Consider the following 16584-nt stretch of genomic DNA (forward strand, 5'->3'; position numbering starts at 1 on the left):
GAGGCTCTGGGGACTGCCCTAGCCCGGGAGCATCCTGCAACCCAGCCCCATCCCCAGAGCCCCCTCCAAGCCCAGAGGGAGCTCACCCAACAGAGTTAGGGCTGATAAGGGGAAAAAAAAAAGCCTTCTCCCTCCCAAATAAAGAAAAAGTCTTTGGGATGGGAGCTCAAACACCATTTGGGGGCACAGCAGAGGAGCTGTCACCCAATGGCATGTCCTTGCCCCCTTCCCACTGTTGTCCTCCCACGGCAGGAGCCAAGGCGGCCGCCCTGGTGCACGGAAACCTTTATTTTGTTAAAAGGGGGAGCACCCGGCGGGACGGAGGGCCAGGGCGGTGGGCAGAGGGGTGCAATGGCCCAGGGGCAGCAGGGGATGGCTGGGGTCAGGCCCAGGGCTGCGCCACGCAGAAATCCTTGGTCACGGCTCGCACATGGCAGGCGCTGAGCTGCTGCCAGGGTTTAGAAGAGGGGTTTGCCCACCAAAACTCTCCCCCGGGCAGGGCGTTGCGGCAGCTCCGAGACCCAGTGCCTGGGTGGGAGAGGGAGGGGAGGACTGGTCCCCAAGGCCTGCGGCAGCGAGCGGCAGAGCAGCCAGGAGCATGGGGAGCGCATGGACGGCAAGCCAAGCAAGAGCTGCACGCAGGAAGCCAAAACCCAGGTGAGCACCACTCAAGCCCCCTGAGGTGGGGGTCTCCAGGGACTCGAGCCCCCTGGCACGGCACCGCGAGCCCAGCAGAGCCTGGGAGCATCTACCGAAGGCTGTCGGTGGACCGGCTCCTCGGGCAAGCAAGGGGTAGAGCCACTGAGGTCCCTTCGGCGCTGCCTGCCGCGGTGGGTCAGCAAGGGGAGATCCAGGAAGGACGACCCAGCCCCAGCCCGAGGACAGCCGGGCACCGACCCCGGCACCGACCGAGTTAGCGGATGCTGCCATCTCCCTCACCGCTCTGCAGCTTCTCCCGCTCAATGGACCACACCAGCTCCTGGACAAACTTCATCTCGGAGGCCACCTGCTTGGCCAATGCCTCGTAGTGGTTCTCCAGCTTTCGGTAACGCCTCTTGAGGCCATTGGCCACCTGTACCACACTCTTGGTCTCCTCCTGTGCCTGCTTCTTCAGAGCCTCTGTTTTCTGCAGTTCCTGCCGGATCTGGCGGAGGTCCTGGCTGATGCTCTCGTTCTCCTCCTTGTACCACGACTCCTTCTCCTCATAGATGGACAGCAGGGCCTCGATGTCCTCCTGGAAGGACTTCTTGTTCCTCTCCAGCTCTCGGAGGCTCTCCTCAGCTGCAGCGACTTCCTCCATGACCTTGGAGAAGCGCTCAAAGTTGATGTACGTATTGTTTGGCGGCATGCTGGAGTGGGACTTGATGGTGTACTCCTTCAAGCGCGTGGTCTTCAGCCGGCGGCGCTCGGGCTTCTTAGAGTTGTCTTCATTGCGGACGTTCCTCCTCTTGATCACCTGCGGAGAGGTACAGTCGCAGGTGTGGGGCGCAGCCAGGACAGCAGAAGCTGGACAGCTGTGGCACCCACCTGTGGTCCACTGGCAGCGTGGCCACCAGCGCCACCAAACCAGCCCCAAACAGGGGGCTGGAAGAGTAGTGGAGAGCTGCATCAGTACCCACCCCCAACCTCCTGGACGCTTGACACCCAAATGCGCCAATTCTTCAACTTCTCACCTTAATCCAAGGGTGTTCCAGGCTTTGAGCGATGGTCATCCGCTTCCTGCAATGACAGCAAGGCTGTGACCGAGGGGCAGAGGCTTTGCTGCCTCTGTTCCAGTTAAACTCCTGGAAAAGCAGCTCGGATGCTGTCACCTTTGGAGCATGAATGAGCCCAAACTCGCCGTACTCAGGGGCCACCCCAGACAGGGGCCCATGCCCTCAGCCAGCCTCCAGAGAGCAAATACACACAGAAGAGCCCACAGGACCCTCCCGACAGAGGCACAGCACCACTGCTCCCACCCCAGCACAGGGTCCTGGGTGCTCCGGTCAGCCCTTGATTCCTTCCAAACCCCATTCCCCCCTTTTCAGGTGAGCTGCTGCACCCTCACGGGGGTCCCAGAATTCACCCCATGCCTGATACGGAGGAGAGACTGTTTTCCAGATGTTTTGCAACACCTACAAGCAGCAGGAGGGGAACAGGGGGATGAATGGGATTTATAAACAACCAGCGCAACAGGGATGAGCCAAGGCCTCTGGGCTGGCAGCAGGCAAGCTCAGAGCTAAACCCTAGCGTGGGCAGGAGACGTGGGAGCTGCCTCTACGCGGCGGGTGGGGGCAGGAGGGACCGTCCCCTCTCTCAGGGTAATCCCCAGCACTGCTCTCTGTCTCTCACTTGGGGTCCTTGACGAGCAGGCGGCGGATGAAGTCCTTGGCCAGCTCGCTGGTGTTGCTGAAATACTCCTCGTCAAAGTCGTAGTTGACAGCTGATATGTTGGTCAGGGTCTCTTGCTTCGTTTCCCCGAGGAAAGGGGAGGCTCCGCTCAGCCTGCGGCGAAAGCGGGCTGTGACACCCCAGGAAGGCAACAGCCCAAGGTGGGGGACTCGCCCTGCAGCGCCTGTCTCCCCCAGACACCCCTCATACTCACAGGATGTAAGTGATGACCCCGATGCTCCTGGAAGAGAGAGGAAGACAAGGCTGAAGCCCCGCAAAGGGTCGTCGCTCCCCTCTCCCCGTGCTTTCAGCAAGAGGCAAGATACGCCGGCACGAGCCTGGTCCTGGGGACCGGCCACTGGTGCCACTGGTGTCGGCACTGGAAGGTACGTGGGAGGGGACTCACTCACCACATGTCGGCCTCCAGCCCCAGGGGTTCGTAGTTCACAATTTCTGGAGCTTTAGAAGGGAAGAGGGGAGAAAACAGGCTTATTCTGGGGGAAGGAAGCCTGTCCCCGTGGGTGCATCCTGGCAGCTGCCCAGCCTGCTGCACCAGGCCTTTGGGCATTTCTCCGGGATTAAGCCAAAGCTTTCAGAGCCCAGAGGAGCCCCACAGGAACACCGCCAGCCGGGTCTCACCTACGAACTCCGGGGTCCCAAATATATTCTTGAACTCATTCCCAGCTTCAATCTTGTGGGCAATCCCAAAGTCGATGAGTTTGATGCGAGGGTTTGGCACGTTCTTGTCCAGCAGCATGATGTTCTCCGGCTGCATGGGGAGAGGAGCGGGCTTTTACCTCACACGCTCACCTGTGGGAGCCTCGTGCCACCCTGGGCTCCTCTCCTCAGAGGAGAGGACACACGCCTCAAGCAGGGACAGATCCCAGAGCCAGCCCCATTGCTCTGCCGGAGCCTGGATGCTCATCCTCACTCCCCAGCCACGGAGCATGGGGCATTTGCACCTCCCTCACAGACCTCACCTTCAAGTCGAAGTGGGCGATGCGCTTAGAGTGCAGGTAGTGCACCCCGTCCAGGATCTGCTTGAGGAACTGGGTGGCCTCCTCCTCCGTCAGGGACTCCTTCTCAGCCAGGAAATCAAAGAGCTCGCCACCGGAGACCAGCTCCAGGATCAGCACCACATCCGTCTTGTTCTCGAAGATGTCATGCAGCGTGATGATGTTGGGGTGCTGGATCTCCCGCAGAATGTCCACTTCCCTCTCGATCTCCTCCCGGCTCACGCCCCGACGGCTGGATGACAGCCGACGCTTCTTGATGAATTTAGCTGCGTATTCCAGGCCCGTTTTCCTCTCCCGGCATTTCCTTACAATAGCAAACTGGCCGCTGCGGGATGCGGGGAGGAGGTGAGGAGAGGAGCTCCTCCTGCATCGCCCGCGTGTGCTTGGCAGTGGGGTCAGCACCAGCACAAGGATGGGGGACGCTGCGTTGTGCAGGAGGACACACGGTTTCCCCGAGCTCTGCTGGGAGTCGGGGTCCTCCTGGCACGCTGCTGGTGATGCCCGCCCGCTCGCAGGGTTTACACACCCCGACACCGCCGGAGCAGGCACGTAAACCCCAGCGCTGCCCGGGACGGAGGAAGGGAATTCCTCCCAGGGACGCAGCAGCTGCTGACCCTCCCTGGGCTGCGTGGGTGCTGCTGATCGTCCCAGGTGGGAGATGTCCATCAGCTCTCATTTCCAGCCAGGAGCTCCCAGGCTGCTCCAAGGAGCGAACACTGGAGCCTGGTGGGGGGATGTTCCCAAGGGACCATAAAGCTCGGATGGGGAAAGCAGGCAGGGGGAAAAATGCCTGAAATAAGAGTAACCGACAGTTCAAAGCGTGCTGTGGTCAGGGGCCGGGGGGAGGCAGGGCTCTGGCATCGACAGGCGCTTCAAGGAGCCAGGTTCTGCTGACACCAGCACCGCTGCTACAGCAGGATCCCGGCCCTTGTCCCTCCTGGCCCCGGCCAAGCCCCCTGCGGCCCCGCTGCCAGAATGCACAAAGGCCCCTCAGCACCCTCCCTCGAGGACAGGATCCATCCCACATCCCCAGACTGCTCTGTCCCCTCCCCGCTGCCCCGGCCATTGGCCATCCCTGCCGCCACGCGGTGACGTATGGTCCCCGTCACTGGCCTCTGAGCGCGCCAGGACCCAGCACTCATCCCTGGATCCCACAGCCCCCTGCCGGGTAGGGACCAGCCCTGGTGGGATCCGGCCCCCAGGCACCACATCCGTCCCCACGGCTCGTATCAGATCACAGCCGCAGCGCAGCCCCGAAGGGGAAGGGGACCCAGAAAAAGCCCCTGGAAGCTCCCAGCCTTCAAAAAAAAACCAAACTGCTAAAACCACCCAAAGTGTTTCTGCTGTATAACTATTTCCCAGTGCCCGAGAAGCCCCGTGCCCAGGCAGCCATGGCTGCAGCAGCCCCCGAGTGCCGGCACGGGGCTGGCGTGGCCGAGGCAGCACTGGAGGATCCAAACCCAGCCCACGCTGCCCCCACCGCCGCTGCCTTTGCATGCTGGATGATTAAATCCTGTTTGCACGCAGTGATTCACCCCCAGATCTGTCCCACAGGCACGGAGTCGGGCAGCAGCGACTGAGAAGGGCCGGAAGTCGCCAGCAGCAGCCCGGCAGCCTTGGCCCAACCCGGACAGGATGGGAGCTCTGCAGGGAGCTGCTAGGCCTGTCCAGATACAGGAGCGAATTTAAAGTTAATTAACACCTTTTTTTTTAAATATATAGCTGCCAGAGATGCCTGGCTCTCAGGCCCCAGACCCACTGCCTGCAGACAGCAGAGAGGTGGCACAGGGGATGTCACCGGCACGGGGACACCACGAGGGCTGCAGCAACTGGGTGAAGCTCCCGACCGGGCCCACTGCTCGGGCAGGGGGTGCAGCCATGGAAGCCCCCACTGAACACAGCGAGACCTCACTCACCTGCCCAGCTCTTCCCCCATCTCATAGAAGTCCTCCACGCTCTCCTGCCGGAAGGTGGACATGGCTGCGGGGCCCCGGCGGCACTGAAGCTGCCCCGAGCCTTCGAGCGGAGGAGGACACGGGGGAGCAGCTGGGATCAGCACCTGTGGCACCACAAAGGGGAGCTGACGCCCTGGGAACCGCAGACCAACACCAGCAATGGAGCCGCTGCGGCAGCTCGGGGGCCAGGACCCGGCACAGCGACCCCATCCCCCCGGGGTAGAACAGGGGGCAGGGAGCCCCAAAGCAGCGCAGCCCCATGCCGTGGGGCTGGGGTCGAACCGCACATTAGTCCTGCCCCCCACCCCCCGCCAAAGGTCTCACTGTGCCCCCAGGCCTGTGGGTACCCCCTGCCTGCCCGGGCCCCACAAGGATGCCCTGGAGAAAGACAGCAGGGAGTGGGGCGGTGGCTGCACAGGCCCCGTGGTTATGGGTCCCGCTCAATCCCAAACCTCCCGTCACCACTGCCACTGGCACCCAGGTGTGGTGGAGGACTCCCCACCCTGCCCCATCGGCCCCAAATCCACACACCCCCACACCCACAGCCCCCCTAGACCCAATCCCCTCCAGCCCTTCCCGCTCCACTGCCTCCAAACCCAGAACTCCCCACTTCCGATCCCCCACAGCCCCTTCCTGCCCCATAGGCCTCAAACCCACAGCCCCTGCCTGCCCCACGGACCCCAAACCCACAGCCCCTCCCTGCTCCATAGGCCCCAAACCCACAGCCCGTTCCCCACCCCATAGTCCTCAAACTCTCAAACTCAGAGCTCCCCCTCTCAGATCCCCCACAGCCCCTCCCTGCCCCACAGGCCTCAAACCCACAGACCACCCCATCACGATCCCCCACAGCCCCTTCCTGCCCTCTGGGCCTCAAACCCAGAGCCCCTGCCTGCCCCATGGATCCCAAACCCACAGCCCTCTCCCCACCACGATCCCCCACAGCCCCTCCCTGCCCCATAGGCCTCAAACCCAGAACCCCTCCCTACCCCACAGGCCCCAAACGCACAGCCCCTTCCCCGTCCCATAGGCCTCCAACTCCGAGCTCCCCCCCCACAGCCCCCCCCACCCCTCACTCCCTCCCAAATTCAAGCCGTCGCCCCTCTCCCTCCCCCAAAAACCCCATTCCTGCCCCCCCCAACCCAACCCCTCATCACCCCCCCCCCGCCCCGGGCCTACCTGGGCCGCCGCCGCCCGCGTCGCCGCATTCCAGCACTGACGGCTCCGCCCACCTTCCGCGCGACGCCCCGCCCCGCCCGGCCCCGGGGCGGGTGGGCGGAGCCAAAGGTGGGCGGAGCCAAAGGTGGGCGGAGCCAAAGGTGGGCGGGGTTGCGTTGTCCCGCCCGCCCCGCGCTTTCCCCGCCAGGTCCTCCCGCCCTCAAGGGGGCGCCCCCCGGAGACAAAAAAAAATAAAAACCCCAACACACAACGAAAAAACGCACAGGCGCTCACCATTATCCGATTTTATTAATTCCAGTGGCACTAATACAGGCGGCGACGGTCATGACGGACAGTCACACTGCAGACCCTTCCTCGTTTTGTATCAATTTACCCCATTTTTGGGAGAAACGAGGAGCACGTCTCACCCCCCCCCCCCCCCAGCCTTCTGCAGAAACACTTTGAGTCAAATAAATACAGAATTGGGCAAATCTAGTGGAAATGTTTTAGTTACAATGGCAAAGATGAGTCGTGTGCAACACAGAAGCCTATAAGGCTTTTCCCCCCCCCTCCTCATTTAAAGTCTCAAATCGCTATGAAACTGATTAATCAACAATGCAAAGAGATGGTGGTCACAGGCATCTACCCCTTCGCACGGGCATTAACGCTAATTAATTGATTCCCCCCCCCTCCAGAGTCCAATTAAGAGTTTAATTAGAGTTTGTCGAGGAAGTTGTCGAGGGCAGGGATGCCTTCCTTCAAGCCTTTGCGTTTGCGGGTCTCGGCCACCACCTGGAAAGGACGGCTGGCGCTGTCGAAGGGATCCCCGGGCAGGATCTGCCAGTGGTCAAAGACACACTGGGGGAAAGCCTGGCCCCCTGTGTTGGACCTCAGATCCGCTGTGAAACCTGCGAGGAAGAGAAGGGGGTGAGATGGACGGGGAACTGGCATAGTTTGGTGTCACCTTGAGCAGAAAAGGTGCTGCGGGTCACATCCAGAGCAAAGGAACCCAAAGCAGCAACCAAAAGCCTACGGAGATGCCAACCAGAGCGCAGCTCTGCCACGTGAGGAATGGCTGGGAGTTGGGGTTGGAGCTCCAGGAAGATCTCACTGTGGCCTCTCAATAGTTAATGGGGCTTCTAAGATGGGGACAGACTTTAGCTGGGCCTGTTGGGATAGGACGAGAGGTAATGGTTTTGAGATGCAAGGTAGATTCAGACTGGATACAAGGGTGGTGGCACACTGGTTCAGGCTGCCCAGAGAGGCGGTGGATGCCCCATCCCTGGAAACGTTCCAGACCAGGTTGGCCGGGGCTCTGAGCAACCTGATCTGGTTGGAGATGTCCCTGCTCACAGCAGTGGGGTTGGACTGGGTGGCCTCTACAGGTCACTTTGCACCCAAACCCTTCTGTGATGTTGGTTTCTTCTCCCAAGTAACAAGTGATAGGACAAGAAGAACCAGCCTCAAGTTGTGTCAGGGGAGGCTTAGATGGGACATTGGTAACAATTTCCCCACAGAAAGGGTTGTCAAGCACTGGAACAGGCTGCCCAGGGAGGTGGCGGAGTCACCGTCCCTGGAGGGATTTAAGAGGTGTAGATGTGGCACTCAGGGACGTGGTTTAGCAGTGGACTCGGCCGTGTTAGGTGAACAGCTGGACTCAATCTTAAGGGTCCTTTCCAACCTAAGTGATTCCGCGATTGTACGGTCGCTGCTGTCAGACAGCTGGACACCAAGGATCTCCTTCCTTCCCAGGGTTGGCATCGAGCTCCTGGGAGCGGCCGCACGCCCAGGACCAAGACACTCACCAAAGGACTCGTTGACAGGCAGGTAGGCCTTGACCACGAACATGGGGGTGCCAGCCACCTGGGTCTCCTCAAAGACGTGGCCACGCTTCCTGTTCAGCACACCGTAGATGCCACCCACCACCTGCTCTGGGCACTGCAAGAGAGCGGTGTTAGGACCATGAAAGGCCCACTCGTGTTTTCTTCACACAGGACCTTCCAGGCAGAGCAGAGGTCCCTCACCTGGATTTCCACAAGGTAGATGGGCTCCATGAGCCGGGGCTGAGCAGTGAGCACGCAGGCATACAGGCATCTCCTGGCAGTGGGAATGATCTGCCCACCTCCACGGTGGATGGCGTCGGCGTGTAGGGTGACATCATGGACGTCAAAACGCACGCCACGCATGTTCTCCTCACACAGGACCCCCTGGAAAAGCAGAACAGGGGGTCAACCAACAGCATGTCGGGGGACAGCTGGCACTCTCTACCTGAAGGCTCTGGTCCCTCGGCTTACACCATTTACACCAGTACCTTCACGCAACAGCTCCAAGGTTCACATTGGCAGAAGTGCTGACACATATTTACAATTCTGCATAAGAACCAAAGTATTTGGCGAGGAAAAGTAGTTTTGCCCATTACTGGGACAAAAAAAAAAAAAGTTGTTGGTATGACATCTTCTTCAGACTTAAAGTAACAGGAAAAAACCCTGTCCTGTTGTTGTTCCCAGTCTACCTGTCAACTTGCTATTTTGGAGTCATCTCCTGTCTAGTCCTGAAAAAAAACAACTGGTGAACAAGGCCAGATCTCTCTGATGCTCTCAGAGCACCTCCCATTTTCTTTTGATGCCAGTTGTGTTACACTCATCTTAACAGTTTCTGTCCCTGCTGCTGCATTTTGCTCTCTGAAAAGCTTTTTAATATTTTAAGTACATGCTGCCATAATGAATTTCTCTACAGTTCTGGGAGAAAGCTTTTTGTCTTGAGGTTATGTTTGGTGTCTGTCTAAACTGACACAACATCGTCACTCCAGCTGCCAGTGAGTTTCATTTCTCCTAGAAGATATTACTGAATTTTAAACATGTTGCATCGTATAGGACAGTTTTTCTGAAATTTCCGCCCCTCCATGATCAAAGCCAGGCGCTGCACCTCACCTCCTTTGTCGCCCACTGGAAGCCAGCCACCACGCTGTCCTTGATCTCGTTCAGGTACTGCACTCCCTTGGTGATGTCGGTCAGGATGTTGGGGCCAGTGCCATCAGGACCAAAGCACCAGATTTTCCTGGCTTCGGTGACATCCCACTCGTACTTCTCAGCCAGGTAACGAGCTCGTTGCTTCAGTTCCTGACGAGCAGAGACCTCACCCTTGTCGATGTCTTCAGCCAAGCCATCTGGGAAGGGCCGGGCCTTCATGTACAGCCTGTTGTGTTTGTTGGGGGACTTGGAAAGGCACATCACGTTGGATTCCTCGCTGACCGTCTCACGATATGACACAACAGGATCCGATTTCTGTGGTGACAAAGAGCAGAGAAGAGCAGTGAGCCACCAACCAAAACCACAGCTCACCAGACGCCCCCATCAGAGCTCACCAACAGCTCTGCCACTGCAGCCCGTCTACCTTAATGGGAATGCAGGCATGGTCCTCTTCCAGATCCTTCAGGCAGATCTCCAAGTGCAGCTCCCCTGCACCAGCGATGATGTGCTCCCCAGACTCCTCAATGATGCACTGAAAGGACCATTTATACAACAGGTGAGGCTTTCGACTGCAATGCCACGAAAGCTATCGCACATAATATACTAATGACTGTCTCTGGTTTTTATGTCTGACTCATACAGCTACTTTTAGATGCTCTTTCCACTGATCTGGGGATGACTCAGCACTAACCCCAAGGTGAAACAGAGCACTCCTCCCCACGCTGTTAGGGCTGGGAACAAAACTCAAGACTTAAGTCAGTACGCCAGGTACAACCACGATCAAATGCAGAAGCCTCCTGTGTCAGCAGGACCAGGATTTCTCCTGCCCACAGAAGCATTTCAGACATTCACCTGCACCATAGGGTCAGACTTGGCAAGACGCTTCAGTCCCTCCACCAGCTTGGGCAGATCAGCTGGGTTCTTGGCTTCCACAGCCACACGCACAACGGGGCTGACACTGAACTTCATGACTCTCATGTTGTGAGCATGCTCAAAGGTGGTGATGGTTCCAGTCTTCACAAGGAACTGGTCAACACCAACCAGACCAACAATGTTTCCACAAGGCACGTCCTCAATGGGTTCAACATAGCGGCCCATCATCAGAATGGTCCTGGCAAAAGAGAAAGTTGTTTTACTTAAGTTGGAAAGAGGAGATCCCACCAGGCAGCATCCTGGAGTTAGGGCAGCAGACTTGAAGTCCACGGCGCAGTGTCATGCCTGGCCTCAGAGATAAGAAGAGTTCAAGAACCACAAATCTGAACTATGGCTCAGAGCACACTCCACCCAGCCAGGACTGACCTTTGAATTGGCTTCAGGTACAGATCCTCCTTCTTGCCAGGTGTGTAGTTTGGTCCCATGATTCTGACTTTCAAGCCAGTTGAGACGAGACCAGAGAAGACACGTCCAAAAGCATAGAAACGTCCCTTGTCGGAGGTTGGCACCATTTTAGAGATGTACATCATCAGGGGGCCTTTGGGGTCACAGTTCTTAATACCTGGGAGGAGGGAGAGAGATCAACTTAGCTCAGTACCGTTTCTCACATTTGGTATACGTGCCCTGTCGTTCCCCCCCACCCCCAAATCCAACACGAGAGCTGCACCACTATTGTCCCAGCCTGATGACTTCTGTCTGGACAGCTGGCTAGCCCAAGATCACATTACCAGAAGATCTTTTAAACCAATACAGACTCAACTTGACTCTTTGGCATATACCCTGGCTACCCTGCAGTCACTTAGCTAGCCCACTCCTCCAGAGTAAAGCTGTGAGCTGGTAAGCTTGTTTCATCCATACCAGAAAAGCTACAGACTCAACAATCTGCAGTTCACAGCATCTACCGAGCTGTGTACTCAGGCAACAAAACAGCTGCAGGTATTCTGGAGGATTTTTGTGAAGAGACACCCAGCAGCAAAGCTGTGGCTCACCATACCTATGGCAGCCTCATCATCAGGGGGTCCCTCGTAGAGCAGCTCACAGCGGTACTTCTGGGCTGTGACAGGAGAAGGCAGGTGAATGGTGATCATCTGCAGCAGGGCATCTCCGGCAGGCAGCCACCGCCTCATCACAGCCTGAGCAGAGATCAGAGGAGTGAGACTTGGGCAGACTGTTCACAACCCGGTAGTCAACCTTCCCCTGCTTCCCCGCCCTCCAAGCTGCCAACAGCACCTTCCCACCCAAGCAGGGTTTGTAGCTGCTTAGTAAGTTTACACAGTTGGAACAACGCAACTACTCGTCTCCTCTCCACAGACCAATCTCACCTTCAGCAGGGGTTTGCCCTCCTTGTCCTTATCTTCGCTGTCAAGCTTGATGTCCAGTTTCTCAATCAGTTTAGCCGCCTCCTCTTTCTTGAAGTTCATGATTGCATCGAAAACCTGGAACAGCAGCAGGTATGAACATCATCAGTGACCCAGTTTGAAGCACCAGCACAAATGTCTCTGCAGAGCATCTCTGCTCTCGCTCATCACCCGGCTGAATCCATTTGGAGGCCCAGGCTCAGACACAATACCTACCTACCACCAGCTTCCCTGCCCACACAGAGTTAACAAACTAGGCTTGTGTCAGATATTTAAATTTCTTCAATCAGACAAGTCAGGTCAAAGTGAAGAAATTTTCCATCATCACGCACCATAACCAAACCAGAGGGCATAAGGCACCAAGCAAGGGCTGAACATGAAGGAACTCACCTTGAAAATGGGGTCAAGGATGAGCTGGCAGAAGGTCCTCGGCAGTTTCTTTCCATCAGGGCTAGTAGCAGATTTGCTGAACTTGCCAGTAGCAGGATCAAAGTATCTGGAGAAAGAATTAAGCCAGACAAGTGTCAACGCTCAGTTCAGCTGCAAAAGTGCAGCTTGTTCTGTTTGCTCAGGCCAGAGGAAAGAGCTGCTGACAGAACTACCTTCATGCTTTACTCCATCACTCGCAGGCTTTCACAGAGCTCACAACTCACATCACCAACTCAGCATCCCCATCCCGTTTATCTGTGTTATTTCCTATTCTGGAAAGATTTCACAGGAAATGGTTCTTTTGCTAGCACGTGCACCAAGTCACCGACACAGGGCTGTAAGCAGGCACAGCAACATCCTCCCTCCCTACCAATCTTCTACAGCACCAGGTTGGAGCCACATAGACCTGATCTGGAATTAAAACCAACAGACGCGACTCCTCACCTGTCCCCCCACAGCTTCTTCATCATGTCTTCTACTTTCTTGGCACGCTCAGATGGACTCAGCTGGGCATCACCCTTGGCAGCGAACTTTGCAACATACATTTCAGCAAACTGTTTCAGAGTGAAAGCCCAGCCGTGCAGGCCAGAACCAAAGCCAACAGTACCAAGCACCGGATCAATCTGAAAAGGAACAGGAGAGCTGAGTTACAGAGGAACAGCCACAGCTCTCACAGCCACAAAGCGCTACGGCAGTCAGTCTATGCAGTCCCAAGGAACGCTCAAGTAGGAAGAGAGTCTGAAGATGGAGCTTCAGAACTAGGGGACCCTTGAGCAGTTCTGCGACAGCCTGGACGTTTTAGCTTTGTACTGCAGAACTAGATCTGGTTTTCATCACTTCAACCAACTACACACTCAGACAGCTCAACAGCTGAGCACATTTGCGTACAGGTAAGATTCCGGCCCTTCATGGAGACCATCAGCAATATATGAAAACCTGCAGCATGCAGGAGAGTGCTCAATGGGAATAAAGCGGAAGCTTTTTCTCAAGAGCTGACAGCCTGCTCGCTACCCAGTAACCCCGCAGGGAACAGCGCTTGCAGCGCAGGGACCGGCAAACACCTACTGGCCTTCCATTTCAGGCAGCCAGGGGAGGGATGCCGCGTAGGAGCCAACATCACCCAACATCACAGGTGTGATGCGGGAAAGGTGTCCTACAAAACAAGGGCACCCTTTGTGAAGAGGCAAAAGACTTTCTTGTATTTACAATCTTTATTTGATCAAGCTTCGTACTAACAGAAGACTTCAGAGGAAAGCTAGCAAGAGCTCCAAACCAGCACAAACCTGGGTAGTATGAGTGTCTTTGTTATTGTACTTACTTCTCCACCTGAGGCAGGAAAGAACTAATGAAGAGCCACAACTGCTCCCTCTCACAGATCTCGAACACGGCCTCCCACTCACCATGATATTTCCCATGGGGCCACTTTCTCCTTCTCCGTATGTGGAGATAATGACGTTCACGTTTTCCACGATGCGCTGGAAGGTCTGGTACAGCTCTTCTGGCTCCAGCTGCAGCTCCAGCAGCGCTCGGTCCATCTTGTTCATCATCAGGACAGGCTTGATCCTCTCAGCAATGGCCTGACGCAGCACAGTCTCTGTCTGCACGCACACGCCTGCCAAACACAGGGGAATTAGTTATCCTCATCTTCAAACTCGCCCAGCACACACTGCAGTTGCACACGGCTGCAGAAAACCTTACCAGAGACACAGTCCACAACAACCAGGGCACCATCAGTGACACGAAGAGCAGCAGTGACCTCTGAAGAGAAGTCTACGTGCCCAGGAGAGTCAATCAGGTTGATCAAGAAACCAGAACCGTCCTTGCTCTGCTTGATGAAGGCCAAATCATTTTCAGAGAGTTCATAAAATAGAGAAATAGCTCTGAAAAAAAAGAAAAGCTATTAAAATCATGATTTACATGTTACCCCCACTCAATGCCTAGAAACAGCCTTTTATCCCATACAGACAGCTGTGCCTGGGTTTAAGGGTTTCCTGAAGTGTATTCCTGGGAGGCCAGTGTGGGAGACAACCAGGAGCGCAGGCTAAAATCTGCCCTTCCTACGCTCCTCTGAAGTCATAACCTCTTCTGACTCTATCTTATTTAAAGTGCCCAAAGAAGGGTAAATTTCTTTCAATTGAGAATTTATGCTTTCTCTACTGGGTCCATCCTCCTTTCTGATCCCTTCTCGTGCCCCTCTGGGTTCTCAAATCTCCCATGGTGACACTGCCACCAGGTACATCACCAGAGATGTTCCCTGCACCGCATCCACGGGACTCCAGCAGACGTCAGCCACATCCAACAGCCCCAGTGCTAAAATGGAAGGCTGAAACGCCTGCTGCACACCTATTTCCCAGTGGCCACCCAGGCAGCGCTTTATGATTCACCAGAAGCCAATCCACAGTTACTCTTTCATTTAAGCAATCCTCATGAGCCAGAGACGACTTTCTGAACTAGACTAGAAAAACCCTGATGCCATCTTCTTCCACCTCACAATCAAACTAGTGGAGCGCTCGCAGCCCCCCCGAGCTCAGGCCACGCAGCTGAGGTGCCTGACGGGCAGAAACTCACGTTGACTTGATGGTAATGCACCGTTCCTGCTCATCCTTCCTTGTGTCGGTGAAACGGGTCTCCCCCGCACGGGCAGAGGCAATGATACCAGCTTTGCATACCAGAGAATCAGTCAAGGTTGATTTGCCATGATCAACGTGTGCAATCACAGACATGTTTCTGATGTTGGCCTTTTTGTCCATGATGGCCCGTATCTGGTCTACTGTGAAGTTCACCTTGAAGGATGAGAAGAGGGCAGAAGAGAAAGACGTCGAATACATAGAAATGGCTTTGGCCATTCCAGGAAGCCCAACCAACGCCACAAATACCTGCCATTGCCACGTTTAGTGCCACCGACATAAATTCCGCCCGTACAGCCCGCGTTATAAGACAACCCACAACAAGGGCACCGCAGACGCCAGCGCTGCAAGCAGACGGACCTGGGCCTGCAGCACCCAGTGCACTCCCTCTCTGACTCGGTGTCCTACAAACTGCAGCCGCGTCAACGCTTCCTTGAGGCAAACCCCCGCTAAAACCGAACCCCTACTCGGTCGCTGTTCCGCGGCGGGCGGCTGACAGCCCGCTGCACCGGTAGGTTTGTCCCCCCGCCCGGGCCGCAGCGTTACGTAAGGCAGCCCTGGTGCCACATCACCGCCGCCGCTCCCCCTCCCCACGGGGCAGGCGTAGCACCACCGGGTTCCACCGGCACGGCTACCGGGAGAGGAAAGCCCTACGGGGGCTGACGCAGACCCCCGTGGCGGGCGAGCCGCACCCGCCAGGCAAGGACCCCGAGTCTCCCCAGGGACAACCCCCTTCCCCCCCGGGACGCTTTCCAGCCCCACCCTCTCCCCTCAGCGACGGCCCAACCCGGCACCACAGGCCCCCGCCGCCGCCGCACAGCCTCCGGGCCCTCCCGGGGCGGCCATCGCCCTCGCCGCGGTGAGCGCAGCGCCTGCTGAGCCCCCGCGGGGCGGCGGCAGGACGCGGAGTCTCACCATGGCGGCGGATGGAGGTGGATTCTCCGGGGCGGGGGGGTTACAGCAATGGCGGCGGCGGCAGCCCTGTCTCGCTGGCGAGCGCAGAGCGGGCGGAAGAGACCGCTGACGTCAACCCCCCCCCTTCTTATACGACGGCGCCGGCAGAGGGGCGGAACCTGCGCACCCGGCACTCAACGCGCATGCGCAGCCGCACCTCTCTGGCCCGCAGCGTCCGGCCGGCTCTATGGTCGGGAGGACCGTTCCGGCGGGGCGGGACCACGTGGCCATGTACGGGGGCTGCACCGGGGCCTGCGGGAGACCTGGGACCGGCAGCTCCCGCCCCGCCCTGGCTCTGCCCGTGCCGCAGCGCGGGGCGGGGTAAAGTCCTCCCCACCCGCTGCCAGTAACTCAGGTGGGAGCCGTCCCGGGGGACCGGAGTCGGTACGGTCGCTGCGGGCCGGTGATACCCGGGGCTGCGGCGCCGCCGCTGGCGGAGCGGTGACGTCCCCCGCCGCCGGCCCCAGCAGAGCGGCGGGCGATCCTGGGGTCTCGGCTCCCCAGGAAGGGGCGTAGGGCAGAGCCCGGTGTCCGCTGCGGCCCGGGCACCAGCACCAGCCACCGCTGGGCCCTCCCCGCCAACGCCGGTCGGGCACTGCCGTGGCCCGGTGCCCGCCCCGGTGCCCGCCCCAGCCCTGCAGGAGCCCCGCGCTGCGCATGCGCCGGCCGGGCCGGGCGGGGGAGGGCGAGCAGGGGCGCTGCAGCGCCCCCTGCGGGCGGGGAGGAGCGCGGCGCCCCGGGGCGAAGAGAAACCCGCGTGGTCCCGCAGCCGGTTGGGACAGCCCCCCCTGACACCGGGGGGGGGGCGGGGGGGGCCA

The 16584-nt window shown here is 58.0% G+C and overlaps 2 protein-coding genes and 1 non-coding gene across 3 annotated transcripts; all 3 read right to left on the reverse strand.

Annotated features, from left to right (window-relative positions):
* Window positions 1–268: 268 nt before the first annotated feature.
* DAPK3 (death associated protein kinase 3) lies at window positions 269–6625 on the reverse strand. The gene is made up of 9 exons (XM_086767414.1): window positions 6518–6625; window positions 5303–5445; window positions 3351–3711; window positions 3010–3139; window positions 2781–2829; window positions 2585–2611; window positions 2332–2484; window positions 1674–1719; window positions 269–1456 (listed from the first exon to the last, which is right to left on the reverse strand). Exons 2-9 carry the CDS (start codon window positions 5362–5364, stop codon window positions 914–916), a joined length of 1371 nt encoding a protein of 456 aa, XP_086623540.1. The 5' UTR covers window positions 5365–5445; window positions 6518–6625; the 3' UTR covers window positions 269–913.
* Window positions 6626–6786: 161 nt separating this feature from the next.
* On the reverse strand, window positions 6787–15853 carry EEF2 (eukaryotic translation elongation factor 2). The gene is made up of 15 exons (XM_086767165.1): window positions 15728–15853; window positions 14754–14968; window positions 13884–14065; window positions 13586–13797; window positions 12630–12808; window positions 12147–12252; window positions 11721–11834; window positions 11393–11531; window positions 10765–10960; window positions 10318–10576; window positions 9890–9997; window positions 9427–9780; window positions 8521–8703; window positions 8302–8434; window positions 6787–7404 (listed from the first exon to the last, which is right to left on the reverse strand). The coding sequence occupies exons 1-15, from the start codon at window positions 15728–15730 to the stop codon at window positions 7211–7213; spliced, it is 2577 nt and encodes an 858-aa protein (XP_086623291.1). The 5' UTR covers window positions 15731–15853; the 3' UTR covers window positions 6787–7210.
* On the reverse strand, window positions 12019–12087 carry LOC147597520 (small nucleolar RNA SNORD37). The gene has a single exon (XR_015261199.1). It is a non-coding gene; the product is annotated as a small nucleolar RNA SNORD37 (small nucleolar RNA).
* Window positions 15854–16584: the final 731 nt, after the last annotated feature.

This window comes from Chlamydotis macqueenii, chromosome 26 (assembly GCF_036417535.1).
Source record: "Chlamydotis macqueenii isolate bChlMac1 chromosome 26, bChlMac1.mat, whole genome shotgun sequence".
NCBI lineage: Eukaryota > Metazoa > Chordata > Aves > Otidiformes > Otididae > Chlamydotis > Chlamydotis macqueenii.